Source organism: Falco cherrug, chromosome 1, assembly GCF_023634085.1.
Source record: "Falco cherrug isolate bFalChe1 chromosome 1, bFalChe1.pri, whole genome shotgun sequence".
NCBI lineage: Eukaryota > Metazoa > Chordata > Aves > Falconiformes > Falconidae > Falco > Falco cherrug.
Genome location: NC_073697.1, coordinates 77,748,173 through 77,767,567, shown reverse-complemented (window position 1 = coordinate 77,767,567; position 19,395 = coordinate 77,748,173). Strand labels below are relative to the sequence as shown.

General features: G+C 36.7%; 1 protein-coding gene across 4 annotated transcripts in view; it reads right to left on the bottom strand.

Annotated features, from left to right (window-relative positions):
* Nucleotides 1-19,395, bottom strand: part of ARFIP1 (ADP ribosylation factor interacting protein 1) — a 44,270-nt gene that overhangs the window by 13,572 nt on the left and 11,303 nt on the right. For 2 of the 4 annotated variants that reach the window (XM_055705945.1, XM_055705954.1), the window contains 4 exons: nucleotides 12,125-12,233; nucleotides 9,303-9,398; nucleotides 7,746-7,855; nucleotides 2,757-2,978 (listed from right to left, as the gene is read on the bottom strand). In XM_055705945.1, coding sequence (XP_055561920.1) covers nucleotides 2,757-2,978; nucleotides 7,746-7,855; nucleotides 9,303-9,398; nucleotides 12,125-12,233 — 537 coding nt within the window. The remainder of the gene's footprint in view (nucleotides 1-2,756; nucleotides 2,979-7,745; nucleotides 7,856-9,302; nucleotides 9,399-12,124; nucleotides 12,234-19,395) is intronic. The other 2 variants (XM_014277905.3, XM_005436674.4) reach the window with 2 other exon arrangements.

Sequence of the window (19,395 nt, the reverse complement as noted above, 5' to 3'; positions counted from 1 at the left end):
CTAATGCATGGATGCCAAATGAGACCAATTATTATATTTATGTCATCCATATGGCATCTTCATATTCTGCAGATGGGAGTTCTCACAAAAGAGTACAATCTCTGGTTGTAATAGCTGTAAAACACACTAGGTTCACATTTGGAACTTGGTCTTTTTAGGCTTGCACCCTGCCAACAACTGACTCAGAAGTGCTGTATTCTCCCAGTTTCCCTTCATCTGACAAGGACACGAACACCAAAGCCAAATGATATTTCATGTTAACATTCATGACCTCATGAGGGTAAGGAAAGAATCCTCTAGAAAAGGAGGTGCAGTGAAAGCACGCAATTTGAAGAAAAAGAAAAAAAAAAAAAAAAGGAGAGAACTTAGGGCAATTTTTCATGAGTTAAGGCCTGTAAACACCTCTAAAGACCTGTCACCTTTGCTTTGCAAAGCTGCTGGGCTGGCAAAAGCAGTCAGCCAAACCATTACAGATCCTGCTGAAATTAAAAAAAATAGCCTATTTTCAGCTGGTTTTGGTCTAACACTGCCAGCTAAACAGTAACACAGGAGGCTATCACAGGGAATAAACAGCAGCATACAGGCAGAGACAACACCAGTAGGACTGCTGCTGCAGTGTCTAGGCCCATCTTTTCCCTCCTGCAGGCAAAACTGCAATTAGTTTTCCAGCTGATCCTCTGACCCAGATCATCGCAAACCCAAATAAGCAACGCTACCAATTCAAAGGAAGGGGCTAAGGATGGGACTTCAGTGGCCTGCAGCACTTAAGAAACACGCTAGTCACCAAAACTGTCCTACATTTTCCTATAAACTTGAGTTTTGTCCACGACTTCTGCAGATACCTCTTATGAAATGGACAGGAAATCCTTTTTGTATCAAAGCGTTTATACTCAGTTCATACTCTATGCACAGGTCAATTAAAATTGGAATTCATTTGTCTGTGTAATTAGAGGCACAAGAGCCTGGAACCAGGAGTTATCTTTGTATCCAAAAGAGAAACAGCAAAACATTCATATTAAGTAATACCTCTGCAGATCCCACACTGAGATCTCATTTTGTTATCATGTAAAAAATAAGAAATATTACCTTAAGAAGTGGTGTAGATTTTGGTGGGGGTTTTTTTAGTTGTCTTTTTTTTTAAAAAAAATTATACTGTTATCACGTTAAACATTAAAGACTAACTGTTCAGAAATTTTACTTTCAGTCTTTCACAAGTTTTAGAGGCAACAATGCAATCCAAACATCCAAGAAGAACAGGCCAGGCTACAGATGGTAATACAGTAAAGATTAAACAAAGGGGAAACACAAAGAGGAAAGAGACAAACATCAGGCAAGTCTCCAAGAGGCAAAGGTTAGATAACTTTTATTACAGCAGAAACCTTTATTTGATTTTCATCAACAGCCTCATTCAATAATCTACACAAGAGATGAATGACTGAAACAAATTCCAAGACCAGTACAAGATGCTGAAAGAACCTGGAAGAACAGTATTCCCTTTGGAAGTTACAAACTATTCAGGGCCGGGGCGGGGGGAGAAAAAGAAAAAAGAAAACTCTTTAAACAACAGCATGATGCCAGATTTAATCCAAGTTTCAGAAGAAACACCCAGCTTCAGCACAAACTTCATAACAATCACTAAGTTCTGCCACAAACCACATGCCCATATGTGTGTCAGGAGTAAACTGATTATTAAGAACTTCTTCCTTTAGCAGATGATTTAATTTCTTAGTGCTCTGCTTTCACAGATTTTCATCTGTCAGACTGTAATATTAAAAGTTCCTGTCCTCCACTGCAGGAACCTCAAATTTTTTGAGCTAGCTATCAGTTAAGGTTCCTCTGTGCAAGCATGAGCTGCACCTCCTCCCTTGAAACTCAACAGGAATAGATGTTCATGAAGAGGGAAAAATAGAGAGACAGATGTTTTAGCTGTAATAATCACAAAGATAATTTGGGCTGTTTCAGCAGCTATGTTTTATGGAATCAGTAAACCCCTTTATACTGGTTTTCCAAAGCATGGGTAGCATTATCAAATTGCTTTAACTTTGGAACTACAGAACAATCAATGTAGAAGCAAGCCAGCTACTATGGTTTGTACACATCTACCCTTCCCTCTCTTTACGGCAGTTTTTTTAATCGCACAAAAAGTGCCAGTGATACATACATTTCTAAACCAAGGAATCATAACAACCCAAATGCAGGTATCTAAAGATCGAGTGTCTCTCAGAAGCTCCAACCACGTAAGAATACAGACATTAGTCCTATTAGTGGCAAAAATCTGATTAAAAAAGGCTTTGAGATGAAATCTCAATGCTTAAATATGCTACAGAACAATAATTTACTCACATTCAATGTGCACAAGTGAAGTAACGTGCCCTATTCTACTTACTCCCAGGCAAATTCCCCAAAGACATCCTGTAATTGAAATGACGTAACACTCTGCAACACTTTGATGACATTTCATTAGAAGCAAAATTAATAGCAAAATGCATTTTCCTATACAAAGAAAAGTTGTCAGTTCTTGAGTCAGACCGTCAGCTAAAGGTAAACATTTAAGAAACATTATAGAACTACAGTACTTTCCATAATTTCCTATAGTTTGAAGTGAATTACATAAGCTTTTAACACAAAGAGCATGTAATGTATTGTTAACAACAATGTTTAGAAAAGTAGCTGCTAACTACTATATACCCTGCACGGGTCAATTAGGCTTATCTTCATCTCTGCCATTTTATTTTTTAATACTATAAAAGTCTTACATGAAGTTCCAATGATTTCAAACTCAGGTCAGCAAATGCATCTCCAAGTTGCCTTTGGGTATGTACCATCTGGAAGAGTTGTGTGGACAGCGTCTGTGCCAGTCTCAAGATATTTTCATATTTTTTTTTGTTATCTCTCAATATTTCTATTTGAGCTTCTAGTTCCAGATCTACTGTTCTTGAGCCACGACCCAATTTTTCAGAGATGATCTGACGTGTACACTATGGAAAAAAATAATTTAAATTATTAAGAATCAAATATATTCAAGACAACACAGCATACACCCATTTTCAGCTTCAAGGGACGTATAATTACACACGATTCTTTCACAATCACTCGTCCCAATATAAGTTTGCACAACAAACTGAAAAAACAACACAGTCTTTAGAAGTTTATCAGGACTCAGCAAGAACAGTTGGACAAGTCTCAACTCCTACTAGGATGAATATTCAAGTTAGCAAATCAAGAGCATAACTAATTGTTTCTCAAGTAAAAGAACACATCTCTTTTCAGGTTTGGTGAATCTCATTAAGTTAAAAGAAGTAATTTAGCCCACTGCATTAAAGTCAGTTAACAGGAGTATTACTAGTTCTGCATAAAAATATCTAGCTAGTGATCTTTTGGGCTTTGTTTACTAACCATCCAATTCCAGATCATCCATGTTATGTTCTCCAAAAATGTTATTTTGATTTTTTTGTTGTTGTTGTTGGGTGGTGTGGGTTTTTTTTTGTTGGTGGTGGTTGTGTGGGGGTTTTTTGGGGGGTGGAGCGGGAAAAGTAAGGAGGTGGTGGGTTTCTGCATGTTTTTTAAAACTGAATGGGAAATTGGGGGGCAGAGCGGCTGCCAAGCTGCCCAGCAGAAAAGGGCCTGGGGCAGAAAACGGCCATCTGCGTATGAGCCGGCAGCGTGCCCAGGTGGCCAGGAAGGCCAACGGAGGAGTATGTAAAACTATTAAAATGCATTTCTCATTATTAACACATCTATGAAGTGGAGCTGATTGTCCCAAAGACTTACACTATTTCTTTTCTGTCACAAGTCATATTCTTAACAGATTTGCAGTTCGTTAACACAGTGAGCAGAGAATGCACTCTGACAAGGCTGTAAGCACTTTCACCCAGCCAAGGGCTGTGACAGCTCAGGCTGCACCACATTCCATTCATCCGCAACACCTTCTCTGCCAGAGATCCGAGCCCAGCCTGGCAGTGAGCCTCCTGAGATTCACCCCAGGGGTCCCCTTGACCAAGACATGGGAGAAGTAGTTTGTAAAGCAGATGTCTAGCAAAGCCGGACAATTTCTCTATGGAAAGCAGGAATTATTTACTGCTACGGTAAGCTACTTGAAGTTGATCTGTGGTCCCAAGAGGTGAAGAGATAACTAAGTCCCACATGAACAAATTCCCCAAATACATTACAGCACTGGATTTCCCAGTGTTTCCAAATTCAAGGACTTTAGTTTAGTCCAGTCTTTACCTGCATCCAAAAGAGATAACACGTTTAACCTGCTAGAACTTTCAGGTCTGTTCAAGAATGATAAAGCAGAATGACTTGGTCATAACTCATAAGCTTAAGATGGGAAGGTACAGACTATTTGGGCTACTTCATTAGATTCAACCAATTAGCAAGAAAGAGCACAGCTAATCTAGGAGACATTTGCCTGTCAAGAATCAGAAATTTGGGAGAGCATAACAATTCTTATCAATACAGAATACAACTTTACGACCAACATCTGCAACGGAAAACACAAAACACAGCTGAGCAATGAGTGTGGTCAGAGCATAAATAAGCCTTTCACTAGGAGCTACGGAATTGATGGACAAATTTTGGCTACTTTCCAAAAAAGCTGAGACACACACCTCCTCCTATGGAAATGCAAGACAAAAATCCGAATCATGGAAAGGATAATTTTTGGAAGGAAGAATAAATTACAAAGGAAAGAATTATTTTCAGCCAAGGAATATTTGCTTCAGAAGTAACAACCAAAACCACAGCAGTGACAAGTGAGGAAAAACTAGTAATTGCAAAGACTTACACTACGCACTTCGTTAAAATGAGATGTAGCTGAAGTTGAACACTGAGACCGAACAAGAATAATTGAGAAGATGCATTATCTCTTTTGATTTACTCTGGTTCTAAGCGGACTAGTACAGACACACATGTTGCTGTATAGTTTCACTAGCAAATGGAGAAAATTCCACATGTTAACTCCATTTTGCTTTGTTCTAAAGGAGAACGCTGTTCTGAGTAAGACCATGCTTCTCAGAAAGTCACACAAGGCAAAGTGTAACTCTCTCAAAGAAAAAACAACACCACCAAAACACATTTAAGAGAAATATATTTAAAACTGCACATGTTAAAAGATGAACAGAGACATTAGTGGACACGCCTGAGAAATAAATGTTCCACTAGCAGCCCAGCATTAAAGAAAGGCTTGTAAAACAGGTATATTGGGTTTTTTCCTCCCTCAAATTTTAAGAAGTTACGTGAAAAACAAAAAGGTAAGTTTTTTATTAGAATTGCTGGAAAAGTCACAACTTTCTTGTGCTTAGGTCTGTTTGCTAAACTGAAAATGCCTTTCTCATCCAAAGGGGGAGGTAGGGGAAGGAACAGAAAAAGCTCTTGCCACTGCATTATGGAATGAAGGGCAATTTCTTTTGATGCTAACTCACAATTACTAGGGAGACTGGGAGACTGAAGAGGGACAGTAGCTGCAAAGGCAACAGAATAATCTTAAGTTATAAATTATGGGAAAAGTTAAATACAGTCTACAAAAGTCCATGGTTAACTAGGCAGAAGAGCAGCTTTACCCTCCTGTGATTTTTTCAATTGGAAACAGTTTCTTAAAAAATAAGCCTTAACAAAAGGGATTGTTTCTCATTCACAGAAATGCATATGGGACAAAAAGCAAGGTACCCAATATATACGAAGGCATACTTAATCATCTTTTCACAGATGGGTATGACTTCTGAATGTATTAGTAATTTGCGCTTCACAGCTCCCAATACAGACATCACGACAGAGGAACTACTCATGTCAGATTCATAAAGAGCTTCCTGACAGCAAGTTTCACCACTGACTCCCCTTTGCCAAATTGGAACATTGTATAGCACGGGTTTCAGCTCAGAGGGGTTCAGTCGCTGACTTCCCTCCACCAACCATTTACTCCTATCCTTTATATCTGCATCTCCTATGATCAGTTAGCTATTATGAGCTAAAGTGTAGACTTCTTCCCACGAACTTCCTAATGGGAACCAAAGCAAGCCAGTATGTCCACAAATTGAAATACCGTCCTTAGTCAGATCAAATATGCTTTTTGTCTGTAGCCTACATACAAAGTGTTTTCAAGTGTATGGCATCTCCAGGAACATTTGCATGATGCTCCCTCAATTCAGAATAAATTCATACGTGCACTCTGAACAACCCTATTCCTCCAAAAAAAAAAAAAAAAAAAAAAAAAAAAAAAAAAAATCACACACAAGAAGTCAGTATGGGATTCTAGAAAGACTAACTGACCTATTACCTTAGGCATATTTGGAAAACAACTTCTAGCATATAGATTTCAAGAATACAGATTCATTTAGTTTTCTGAAAGTCTTATTCTTTGTTTGCTATGCCATAACTGGCAGGATACTGGATTTCAAGGAGGGGGAGGTTTAAGCCAAGAAAGAAATCTAAAAATCCAGACTTTGCAAAGACTGCTGCCAAAGAAATCACATTCTAAACAAGGATCTAAGACCACTTTTCCCAGCATTTTCCACTAGTCCTCCAGCTATTGGTTCACATAAGTGGATTTCAATCATTCTGCAGTTGAGACATGGGGAATTTTTTCATTTTTTTTTTCTAAATTAAGGCACCAAAAAGAGATAATAAGGTCAAGTCCTCTCCCGATTTAATAGCGGTATAGCAGATTCAACCTCAAGAGTCAATGTTTCTTAGTGAATTTTAAAGAACAGCTTCAGCCGAGTAGCACATATTCTGCTTGGACCACAGCATGCTCCAGGAGCAGCTGACAAGACTTCTGTACAAATTCTAAAAGTTGTTTAATTAGACATAAAAAAACCAAACAAACCAAAAACTTCTGATTCTGGCACAAAGAACACCATAAGCATTTGTTAGTGGGTAGAATGCCTCCATCCCTGCTTCCCAACCTCACTGGGGAGGAAGTCCTTATCTGGACTTAACACTGGAGGGATTCAGACCTGTGTTTTAGAAGGGAAGTTTTTTTTCCACAGATTCTTCCTTTCCTCATGGTTTGATGTAGAACCCACCGATGCAGAGCCCATCTGTCCACACCTATATCGTTTAAGTTGCAAGCATAACAAAAAGCTGTTTTTCAAAACTGGTCTTTGCTTAGAACTGCTGACAGTAATGTATTCCCTGACAATTTTTCCTTATCTTATGGCTTTTTAATGAGAGTCACTTCTGGCAAACTGCTGTGTTTTAAACACCTTTTCTTTATTCTTGTGTTATTAAATTCATCAAATCCCAATTGATCACAAAGAAGCACCAATCAAGAGTAAAACACACATGAATCAAAGCAACAATTCCAAGACTAAGAAAAAACAATCAGCCAAGACAGAACAAAAACATCAGAATAGCAATTAACAAGTATGGAACTTGTAAGTGGGCCTGACTTTTTCCCATCAGATAAAATTTTATTGTATCAGCAATCAACTCAAAGATAGCAAAAAGACTTAATTATAAGCATCAGTCCTGAAATCTGTACATTCTGTACATTGACGGGGACATTAGAAATGGAACATTCTTTGCCTTCTTAAATCAATACCACCTATGGAAAGATTTTCCCCTTAAAACCAAAGATTTAAAAATGCTTACAAAGAATGTTAGACTTGAAAGAAAACTAAGCCTTCTCTATGCATTCTTGCTGATGCTCACTGCCTTAATACAGTAGTCCAATACTTTGAAAGCTTTAGTGCCATCTAGTAGCAAACTCGCTTCTAGAATCTATACATACACACACAAATATATACCTTGTAAGTGTTTAGGCTCCACTTTCTCACCAATTCCAATTTCTCCATTGCTGGATTCTTTACTTCATCTGCTAACACAACAGGTCCGCTCTTCTGTTGAGCTCTGCCCCCTATGTCAGACACAAAGTAAATCATCAAGGCCTTGCGTATTTTTGCTTTAAGGGATTAATAGCAGGTATGGAAGATTTGTGCCATTGAACATGCAAAAGCAGAACAAGGTGACAGCAAGAACTTGAGAAATATGCAGATTTTCAAAATCAATTCCAGAAAGAAAAAATTATTTTAAAACTGATACAAAGCGTGTACGTATCTCAGTATTTCATGTTGTAATAGGCTGAATAAAGCTTACCTGAATGCATGCAGTTTTACTAACCAACCTTAAAACAGCTTTTGAAACATGTTTGCTACTTAATCTATGTTTTATAATTCCACAAGGTGAACACCGTTCTTGGATTTAGCCAATCTAAAAGTCTGTTTACAACCTGCAGACCATTAAATGAAAATTATCGGCATATAAAAACTGTTGTCACAAAGTACAACCAATAAATTTCAAAACAGATTTTATCTTTTCCAATGAACATCACCCTTTCCAGATGTGTTCAGCCAATATTTAATTCATTTATTTCAGCTTTATTAGCTGATTGTATTAAGAATAATTAATTCTACAAGCCACCAATATAAAAACAGCAACAAAGAAAATATTTAAAGCAACAAATTAAATATCTAGGGCAAATCACCATGCGTTAATTGCCAATACTTAGCATTTTCAAGCTAGTATGGGATATCATGTGAATTTTAAGTTTTCATTTTGCAAAAATATTTCCTAGTGTCCTAAACAGTAAGTACTGCAAAGCACTACCACGTTTTAACATTGCTTTTTATTTATGTACAATTTTGACTACTGCTGCCTCTAACCCCTAGTGCTACTCAGTCACCTTAGCCTTGCCAGGTTATTTATGCAAATAAGGGTTTGGAAAAAAGTCTATACAGATGCCTGAAGATACTCCTTTAGCATAAAGCTCTACTATGTTCTTTAAGTCTTGAAAATGCTGTGCAAACATCAAGTAATGAATCCCTTCAACACCCTTATGAGGTAACTGAATAGGTTTTCTCCTTTTATATAGGAGGAAACAGACAAAGATGTTAAGTAATTTGCCTGTAGGTGCAAAATGAGTCAAGTGGCAAAGCCTAGTTTGGGTGTTGTGAATTCCTAATAGCCACCTCATACTCTATTCTACTGGAGTATGTGATTATTTTGGCAAAAAAAGCCAAAAGTTCCAGCTTTAACCCAAATTAAAAATTTTGGTTACTCCCATTTTAGCTACTGTTTGTTATTATTAACATTTGGTAATTATTTTTAAATTTTATAGAGCAAAAAGCAGCATACAGAGAGGAAAGCAGAGGTTACTTTGTGAACTGTTAAAAGCCAGAAATGAGAGCCACCAAAAAAGCCCAGAAGTCTTATTTCCAACTAACAGCAACTCAAATTATTAGAGACATGGAAGAGTTAGTAGTGTCAGCAGAGACGAGGGCGTTATCCATTCAGTGCTGCGATACCTGTGGGAATAATTAAATCACAACCTTGTCCAGCCAGTCTGCTAGCTGCTGCATTGCTAGGAGATATAATAGATGATTTGGGTGATGCTGAGGAACCTGAAAACGGGACATATTTAACCATGAACATCTATCATCTTCCCCTAGAAGGCAATGTGCACTTTTACACAGATAGAGGTTTTTTTACAAAACAAAGAAACATTTACTTCAGCAACACACTAAATAGAAGCATTCACAGAGAAGTTGCTGGAATTTCTGATGGAAACGCTTTTTAAGAGGTGCAGCTGTTCAAGTGAACTACTCCAAGTTTTCATGATTTCATCTTTTTCTCTAGGTCATGATGCCAAACATCTTTTCTTAAAAGAGTAATCAAAATACAACTAACAACTTCATTAGTAATGTATACACTATCAACAGAAAATTCCATGAAAGATTGTTATTATATACAGCTTCCACAGCTGAAACCACCTTTTTGAGGTCTAGGTAGAATTCACTCTGCACTGTCACTAAATGGTACTCACAGCATTAAGCGGTGAAGTAAACTGCAATCTGTGCCAATTTCAGATGTATTTGATTAACATCTGCTCCTAAGTCTGTGTAAACACACAGCAATAAGCTATCCTGAAGATCATACGAGCCATGAGCTGTTAAGGTATGTAATCTCCTTCCCAAAAAGAAAGATTTTACAGCACTTGCTTGTTCTCTTTAAAAAAAACAAACCCAACTTCAAATGACCTCTACCACGTGTGTTCTCTAATCTGTTTCAGGATTATGCTTTTCAGAGCTTTGCTACTCTTTCATAACACATAAATGTGAAGTGGCATTCTTACGAAGTTTTCAGGATTTAAACTCCAAACAAATTAGGTTTTCCTCTGTGGTGACGAGTAACCATCACATTGGGGGGGAAGTTTTTATTGCTATTGCTGAGAAATTCTGCGATACTTCAGGGCTTGCAGTGTGCTGGGGAGAAAGTATATCAAAACTAAATTTTAGCAGTTTCAACAAAATGTAGTTATCAGTAACACCAAAAATATCACTCAATGTAACTGAATCAACAATTGGCTTTTACCTTCTAAACATACTACAGAGCAGTACTAACAAGAGGTACATGAATACAATGATTTGGATCCAATTGCACAGAGAAGACACGACTGAAAGACAGCTCATTGCTGTGCCCTTCTGTAGTGCTATGCTGCAAAAGAGCTGCAACTGGATTCATCCAGCCATAAAAGTTTGACTGCAAGATCCTGCTAAAGGCCTAAAGACTGAATCACTTTAGCAAGCGAGCCAAGACAAGCAGTTAAAAAAATTCTTATCATTTAACAGAGTATTAATGCAGCCTTATACATGCTTCATCTTTCAACATCCCCCAAATCCTAAAAGCCCTTCCCCTCCAGTATCATCTACTCTGCGTTCAAAAATGCAGCTGTAATAAGGACACTCAAACAGAAATTTTTTAGAAATAGGGCAATCATTCTTCTGTCCATAGTTTCATAACAAGCCTTAGTTTCTGCCAGTTCTCCCTCTCTCTCCGATTTGGCTACAGCAGTAGGAAAAATCTGAAGAAAATATCCTCGGAGGAAAACCTGTAATATCTAAAGTGTTAAAAATTCCATGTGCAAGGCTCAGCATTTGTGTACATAACTTTCTACAGAACATTTGTATTTCAAAAATTTGTTAGTATAGCCTGAAACCCATCTTAAGACACTTTTCCCCTTACAGACTAATGCACCTAACAGGTGCAACAGTTATCCTGCTAATACAGAAGGGCAAGAATGGTGAGCAGTTTGCCATCTGCCCAGTTTTTAGCTAGATATTTTGCTAATTTCAAAGACTTAAAGAAACCACAACATTCACTTTGTAATTTATGTAAAGTACAGTTTGTCAATCACTGTTTGCATAAGCACAGAATTTTACCAAACAGGAAATGAAGCGAAATGTAAATTAAATCTATGACTACAAAGATACTTATTTTCACAGCTGCTTATTTGATATCATTTCAAACCTTTCAAATTCAGTAAAAGCTACATAATTCCATAATTCCTTAAAATATCATTTTCACACACTATATTGTGGCACTCATTTTTAGATAGATGGCAAACACTGACATTACTGGCTTGTTTATCACTCTCTACTTCTCATTGTTTAATACTAGCTTAGATTCTCTAAAACATATATTAGTACTTGCATAGTGAATGAAATACTAACTAAAATCCTTCTGCTATAAACAATCACAACACTGTGCTGTGAAAACATGAGAACCAGCATTTTTTTGTTAGGTAGCACCTGGTGAGAGAGACCCAAAGCATTATTACTCCTAACAGCAATACATTAAAGTAATATATTCACTATAACAAAAAAAAAAAAAAAAGAAAAAAAAAAAAAAGAGACAAGTCTTAGGACCAAAGATCAATTCCACTCAGTCTGCTCCAGGTAAGTGAACTGTGTATCAAGAAATAACTCTCCAGTTATGTTTCAAATCAGAACAATACCTGCACCATTTAAAGAAAAGTTCAGGGCAATGTAATAGTAAAATTCTTCAGTCTGACACCATTTCAAGGTGCTCAAGGACTTCCCCTCCTGTAAATGCAGACTAATTTAACACCAAGTAGTTTCTACTAGTCCTACAAGCATCGCACATATTCTCTATTTTAACAAACCAGCTCCCAAAGAAGACAAAAAGGTTGTTACTAACACACACCTCAATGTGTAAATTTACACCCAAATGCTCAAAGCAGCTACAGAGCTTTGTATTTCTGACCACACGAAAATATGCCTAAAGATTTTAAACTAAGAAATGAAGACAAAAAAGCAGTTACTTTTACCTGGAAATGGTCCTGCCTCAACGACTCCCTCTTTGGTGCTGTCAAAGCCATGAGATGTTATTTTGGTTTCAGAAAGTCCAAGTCCAACAGGTAATGAACGTTTCAAGTCCTTGGAAATATTTCAATAAAAATTGGAAGTTAAGGTTTAAAGATAGATAAAAGTGGCTCAAAAAAATATTACCATGCAATTTCAGCAGCTCTCAGACTGGCAATTCTGCTTTTACCCTAGAACATCTTTGCTGGTGTCACAGCATTCTACTATGATGCACAAATAAAACATAAATAAGTGAGAAACACTGTAAATATAGCCTGTGTATTTATTGCAGAGGGGTTTTTTGTATTGCTGAACAACTAGAATGCCATCTCTTAGAGCAGCAGTTACTAAAAACGTTGCCCAGAACATCATGTTACGTGGTCTGAAGCTGGTCCAAACAACCGTATCAGTTTAATAATGTCTCCAGTTAAAAACCAATAGGAGTACAGAATGATCTAAGACTAAAAGCAGACAATATTTTACAAGCCAAAAATGCAGAAACAACTACCTTAATGTTAAAGATTTTAAAATAATAATAAATCACTCTATGTAAGAAATAGCTTTAAAATTCGCAGCATCCTCAGTTTCTAGAAATAGGACTTGTAAACTCTTAAATGTTTGACATGGGAGAAGCATCCAGAAAGGCATCTCTTCAACAGCTTCCTTCCGAGCAGCCACTCTACATAAGGAGTGCTCACAGCACAAAGTTCCCATTTCCTTCTGCTTGCTTTTGAAATTCATTGATTTAAAATTGCCTGAGATCACCTTGTTTAACTTTCGAGAGCTAAACTGACTACTACAACCAACTTTCAGGCAACTGAATTCTTCACCGAAACCCAGTGCAGGCCTATCACTGAACTATGAATTCACAGGCCGTAATTCACATACCATCCTACTGCCCATTTTTGCTATCTTGCCGACCTCTACAAATAACTCACAAAGGTCTCCTGGACTGTATTTCCAGCCATCTAACTGAAGTTAAAGCCTCTGGTGTTATGGAATATACCTAGGGCTTTAAGAAAAATTCAGATATTCAAAGCAATTTAAACCCACCAATTTCTAAAACTAAAATTGAGTGAAAAGCTACTCTGGAAGTGAAAGCAAAAAGGTAAATACGCTTGCAACAAACTAAGCATCAAGAAATTGGAAAATTAGCAGTTTCTGGAGTCAGGTACCCTTTTGCATCCCCTTTGCTTCCAAACAGAGGCAGAAGAGATGAAGTAGTATAGAGGAGCAACAGTGAAATTTGCAGAAAACAAACTATACATAGTTTTAAAATGTCAGTGTCTGCACATGTGCAGTAACTATTTATGATATAGGCAATGCTTCTAATTACAAAGAAAGCACAACCTTTAAAATCTAATCCATGTTTGACATATTACTGTAGTCACTCCATCCACAAACCAGAAGCAAGCTCGAGCATAAGAATGATACTGCCTATAGACTCAGATCTGTCAAGAACTGGCTTTGGATCACGTCCCCACAGCTTTAGTTAGTTGTCTTTAGTTGAAGACAAACTCCTGGGAGGAAGAAAAAAGGAAGAGCTACAAACTGATGAATTCCAGCAAACCCAGAAATCCTGCTGACATGGAAAATCCTGGGTGTTACTGCAATCAGAGTAACCAATTTGTACAGCTATACTTTCACTCAATGAACTGGCTATTTAGTAATAGATTATGCTATATTCGTTTATCTGAAGCATTACACCACCAAAAATGGGAAAAATAAATAGCATGAAGTCACATGCAGAACCTGTTCTCACAATGTTGGATACATACTGTTTTCAGTCTTCACAACTGACTTAAAACTGGTGCTTTCGTTTCAGTACTCCCACTTGGTTGTATGCTGGAAAGCCTTTGTTTCAACTTAGTTTAGCTAAGAGTCCAGTTAACTCAAAATGTAGCAAGTCACTAGGAGCTCAAAAAGCAGAGACTTGAAAAAGGATAACCAGATTGCAAATATGCACTGATTTAACGAAAAGGACATGGCATCATTTTTTTTCCTGAAGGCACCTTGGCACGTTGTATAGTTTTCAGAAATACCTAACTCTGTAGCCAAACAAATGTAGACAGCTAACCTGCTTAAGCATGTTCGCAATAGGAATCTAAGCAATCATCTGTATTTAAGGTTAAAATGCAGAACATCTGCTTTGTAAAGACAAAAGTTTATATCTAAACTTAAGCAACTGTACTACTTCTGTACATTCCACTTAATTCTAATTTGAAGCTAAACAAGCTCCAGAGTTAAATAAATCCAAATATTACAACACATCCTTCTCAAATAAAACCCTGATATTTGGATCATGAAAATTAAGAGCTAAAATTGTGCATATATACACATCAGGATATTTTACATGAATATATATATATGTATATATACACAAACACCTATTTGTTCAAAGATATCTATTCATTGGCAAAAAGGCAAAGTTCATTGTAAAGAACTGTATTAAACCCAGTTTTTAAACACTTATATTAACCAGCTGTAACAGACTCTGCTGAAAAGAGATATCCTTGCATAAGAATTTACAAGGAAGATTTACCATTTCTTGATATGTGACCAGAGTTGTCATAATAAAGTCAGTGATCATTAAAATACTACCTTTTTGTTGTTTATAAACATGCAAATTACTGCTCTGTGGAGATGCACTTCTGCATGTAAACTTCAATTTTTAAACTTTTAACATGTCATTCTTGCAACTGACTATGCTTGCCTTTTTTTTGTTGTTTTTACACAAGCATAAACAAAAAACCTACACAGAAATCTGTAATCATTCTGACAAAGTAATGTATCTTTTCAATCATTTACAAAGAAGGGTAATTTGTAAACTGCCTTAGAGTAAGAAAAGACATGCACAAAACTTCATATTTAAGGGAAGGTATGATAGTACTTAAGATTCTAGTGTTAAGAAGGTAGTACAAATATCTTTCTTTTTTGTTCACACCAAGTGTAGATTTGCTGTTACAACACAGAAGTGAGGACAGATTCCCCTACCACAATAAGGTGATTGTATTTTGTCTACATATTGCTCTTCTAGCTAAGAGGAAGATTTTGATGACCAGAAGATCTGCTTTCAAACTCATAAGTGATTTTTCCCCTTCTTCATAAAAAGGTAATCAAGTTTTTAAAATTCATCAAAATTTACTGATACATTGCAAAACCACAGGTCTGTTAAGGGATCGCCATCCCAAAAAGAAAAAAAAAAAAAAAAAAAAAGATTCTTCATTCAGAATTTTCAATTGTATGAGGCTGAAAACCATCGCATATTTATGCACTTCCTATCTAGCAGAAGTATTTTAACATTTTAAGCTCACGGAGACCCAGAGCTAGAGGCAAAAACCCACTGCAACTCGGAAGAGGCCTTCCAAGAAGTCAAAAGGTTAGATCACCTACCCCATTCTCAGCCATTTAACATGTTAAAGACTCAAAGAAGCAAAAGTGTGAAATATACATCCACAGAACAGCTGCCCTAACTTAAACAGGTCAAGACAGTGCAAACCTCGTTGTGTTAAGCATTTAAACCACTTTAACCCCTTGTTTAAAATGCCATTTTGATTAGTTCAATTCACCATATTAAACTATAGGTATTTTAGTAAGGTTAGCCTTATTTAAGTGACTAGCAGAGATATTAATCAGTTTATTATACACAACATCTTAGATGAACCACATGAATTTTTGACATATCAATCCTGTTGAGACAGTAGACACAGCGAAGCAGTTGCGCAGAATGCATGCTCGTGAAGGAATGTTGGCTGAATTACAAGGCTATTTCCAAAAAGATACTTCTCATCCATGCTATCTGCAACAACGTAAAACGAAGCGGGGAAAGATACCAAACTGCAGTGTTCCTCCACCAGCAAGAACCAGCCTAGTCAAGACTTGCTTACTTTGGAGAAAACTAGTAAAAACTAAGGAATAAGCAAGCAAACAACATTGTTTAATTTCTTAGTTATATCAGTCCATTATTAATGCATGACTAAGCGTTATTTTTTGCTTAGTACAAACAGCAAGTTCAAGACATACCGTTTTACCTGTACTTACTACCTTGAGTAAGCTATTTTAAAACCCCCACATCACTAGCTAGTTCAAGGAGTCCATCAAAAGTAGAGCAACTAAACTGGGAACAATCATACACTCATTTATGTTTTAACAATGGATGATATTTTAAATAAAACTACCCAAGCTGCCTTCAGGAAAAATCTGCACCACATCTTACTGTAAAGTTCACAGTTTAAAGTTGTAAAGATTACAGGTCCCGTGAAACAAAACGCTATGTAGATAGACATAACATTGATCCAGTAAGATAACTGCCTCTGAACCTTAAATTCTTACCCTAACTCATGTGCAAGTGGGGCTCCCTGTACGTATCCAGCATTTTCTTCTTCTTTTTTTTCCATGAATTAAGCCACTAGATCCTCACATCAATATAAATTCAAGCATAAAATTAAGTGGGAGGAGAGGGGAAGGCTTTAATCTATGCTGAAGTGGCAAGCAACGTGGACTGACATTTCTTCTATTCTCCAATGCGCTGCTCCTCACTCGGAAGACTCACTCTTCTACTACATCCCTTTTGGCTTACCTAATGTCATACTACAACCCAGTTTTAAATGAGTCTCCTGTCTACTGTCATCATTAACATTCATGCTTTTGATTTTTAAGACTGTATGAAGCAGACCACTTGGCAACAAAAAGAAAGACTGGTTGTCTGTGTTTCATCTCTTAAAAATGAACTAACATAGAAATAGATTTTAAATCAGTCAACATTAATTAAAATATTGCCCAGAGTAAAATCTAACTATGCCAGTCAACATAGCAAAACCTACGAGATGAGGTCAGATGTTTCATATAGAATGTGAGTGACAAGGCTGGTGGTTTTTTTTCAGGAGGCAAATGACAAAAAAGAATTTACTTTATCTGTTTGTGCAGTCTGGCCATAAAATTATAGAACAAGATGCTGAACACACGCACTCAGATTCATCAGATCCCAGAGCTTATTTTATAATTCTAGTAAGATAAATTGAAGACTCATAACAAAGTTAATTTATCTTTTGCAACAGTGTGTTGCAAATACAGTGTGTATTGTATACACATACTTAATAATGGTTTTGTCCCCATAAGAGTATAAAATGCCAGGAGAGGAGAGTTCATACTGAAAATGGAAGGAAACACTCGGAACAATTTCAGAGACTCAGACTGATTAAGAACTTCATATAGATTTTGTACAACAGTTTAAACATTACAAATAGCTTACAGCTGCCTGAATACCTTTACAGGCAGACCAGTATTTTAATTAAATTTATTCCTATGCAGCTTTTACACTATATGGCATGTTACTAAATTAGTCCTCACTCCTTCCCTGAGTCCTCAGCTCCCAATCCCCTCAGTGACATTAAACACTCTATTCTGATCACATAATTGTAACAGCATGGGAAAAAAAAACGTGTTCTGGAAGTCAGGGATAAGTGAAATAAACAGCGAAGAATATAAACCAGCAAGACACTTTTGAATGTTGAGTTTTCTTGTACGAAGTATTAAGAAAAACATGTTTGGTTAGGAAATGCTTAAGCCCTCTGTTATTAACACAGACTAACAAAACATCCAAACATTGGCAAACAGTTCTAGATATCAAGTTTTTAAAGCTTAAGTGAGTTCCAATAGAGCTTCATGAGCTGCAAAGCTCTGGGTCAAGCTTTTTCATAATGAAAGGACATCAGACATTTCATCCAATGATGACTGAAGCTACAGCCTTTTTAGTTAAAAAAGTTTCCATCCATCATAGGGCAGGACAAAACTTGTCAGAATTCCACAGGCATCTCTTATTATTACAGACAAGGCAGAATTAGAATGTAGCAGTGTATTTCTGAATGAGACTTTACAGTAAGGCAAACACTTATTTAAGTTACCTTATAAATAATGCTTTTGATTCTTTTTCTTGAACGTAAGGAACAAGAAGATGCATCAAGTAGTGCTATACCACATTCCCACAAGACTGGAATTAATATGCTTCCTTCTCAAACAACATTATGGCAATCTATGCTGTCTGATAAACTGCAAAATTGTCGGCATATTTCTTCAAAGAAAGAGCAACCCTACTTGCCATGTCCAGGTAAATACATTTATACAGCATCTCCTTGAAAATTAAATACTTCTCATGCTTCAGTACATAAAAATACTGCATTTGGTGGAAAATAAATGTGCATTTTCATGCCTGAGTGAGCAGCTTATGGATGAGGTCTGATGGAACTCCAAAACAGAATGTGAATCTAGAGGAAAGCTTAATTTTGCAATTAAAGAACCCTGAAGTAAAGGTTGTACAACTACCTCTTCACTCAGTCTATCAAAAATATACAATCAAAGCTGCTCAAGTGTTTGTGGCAACATAGCTGTAGAAGACCAAATAAAAAAATACAGAAGAAACGATGTCTTATTGTTTACATCCGAACTGTACAACGTCTAGATGAATGGCTCCCTGATCGCAGTAATAACAAACCAAGAAACTAAAATAACCTTGTTCCCCAGCTTCCCAAGAAGGTGGAACTGAAATCAGTATCTTGGAGTTTGAGTGCTCTAAACTCTACTGTGTTTATACATACTCTTACCGAGCACCGTGGTAACAGTACAACTTAAAAGCGGCAACGGTTTCTTGCCTCTTTAAGTTACCTCCTAAAAAAAATCAGTACTTGGCTTGCCATTTCCATAAATATATAGGAAAAAAAAAAAAAGACTCCTGAAAACTTGGCACAGAAATTTTGTGGTGCAATGCATATTGCTTGAGATTAAAACAAAAAATTACCTGGCAAGGAAGTAAAGAGCATAACATCAAGTATTAGAAATAACAAACACAAAGCAAGATGACTAGAAGTTAAATATTAGAATTTGAGACTAACAGATTGGTAAACAGACCTAGATGTTAATTCCAAGAAGTTTGTTTTCTTTGTTTTGTTTATAAGCAGTCCCGATTATCAGATATTCTGAGTTTAGGTCACACATGCAGGTGTTAACTTGTACAAGATAGTTCAAAAAAATAATTGAAGTGCACTTCATCTTCATTGATCTCAGAATAAGCATTGTGGAAGTAATTACAGCAGCAAACCCAACTATGCTTGCATGGTAGAAATTTTTCTGCAACTCCACTGAAAATTTGATACATTTTTGTGGAAGTTCCAAAATATAGTTGACTCCAAGCCAGCAAAATAATTAGCATGCCAGCAAAAACCTACTTCAAGTTTTATATGTG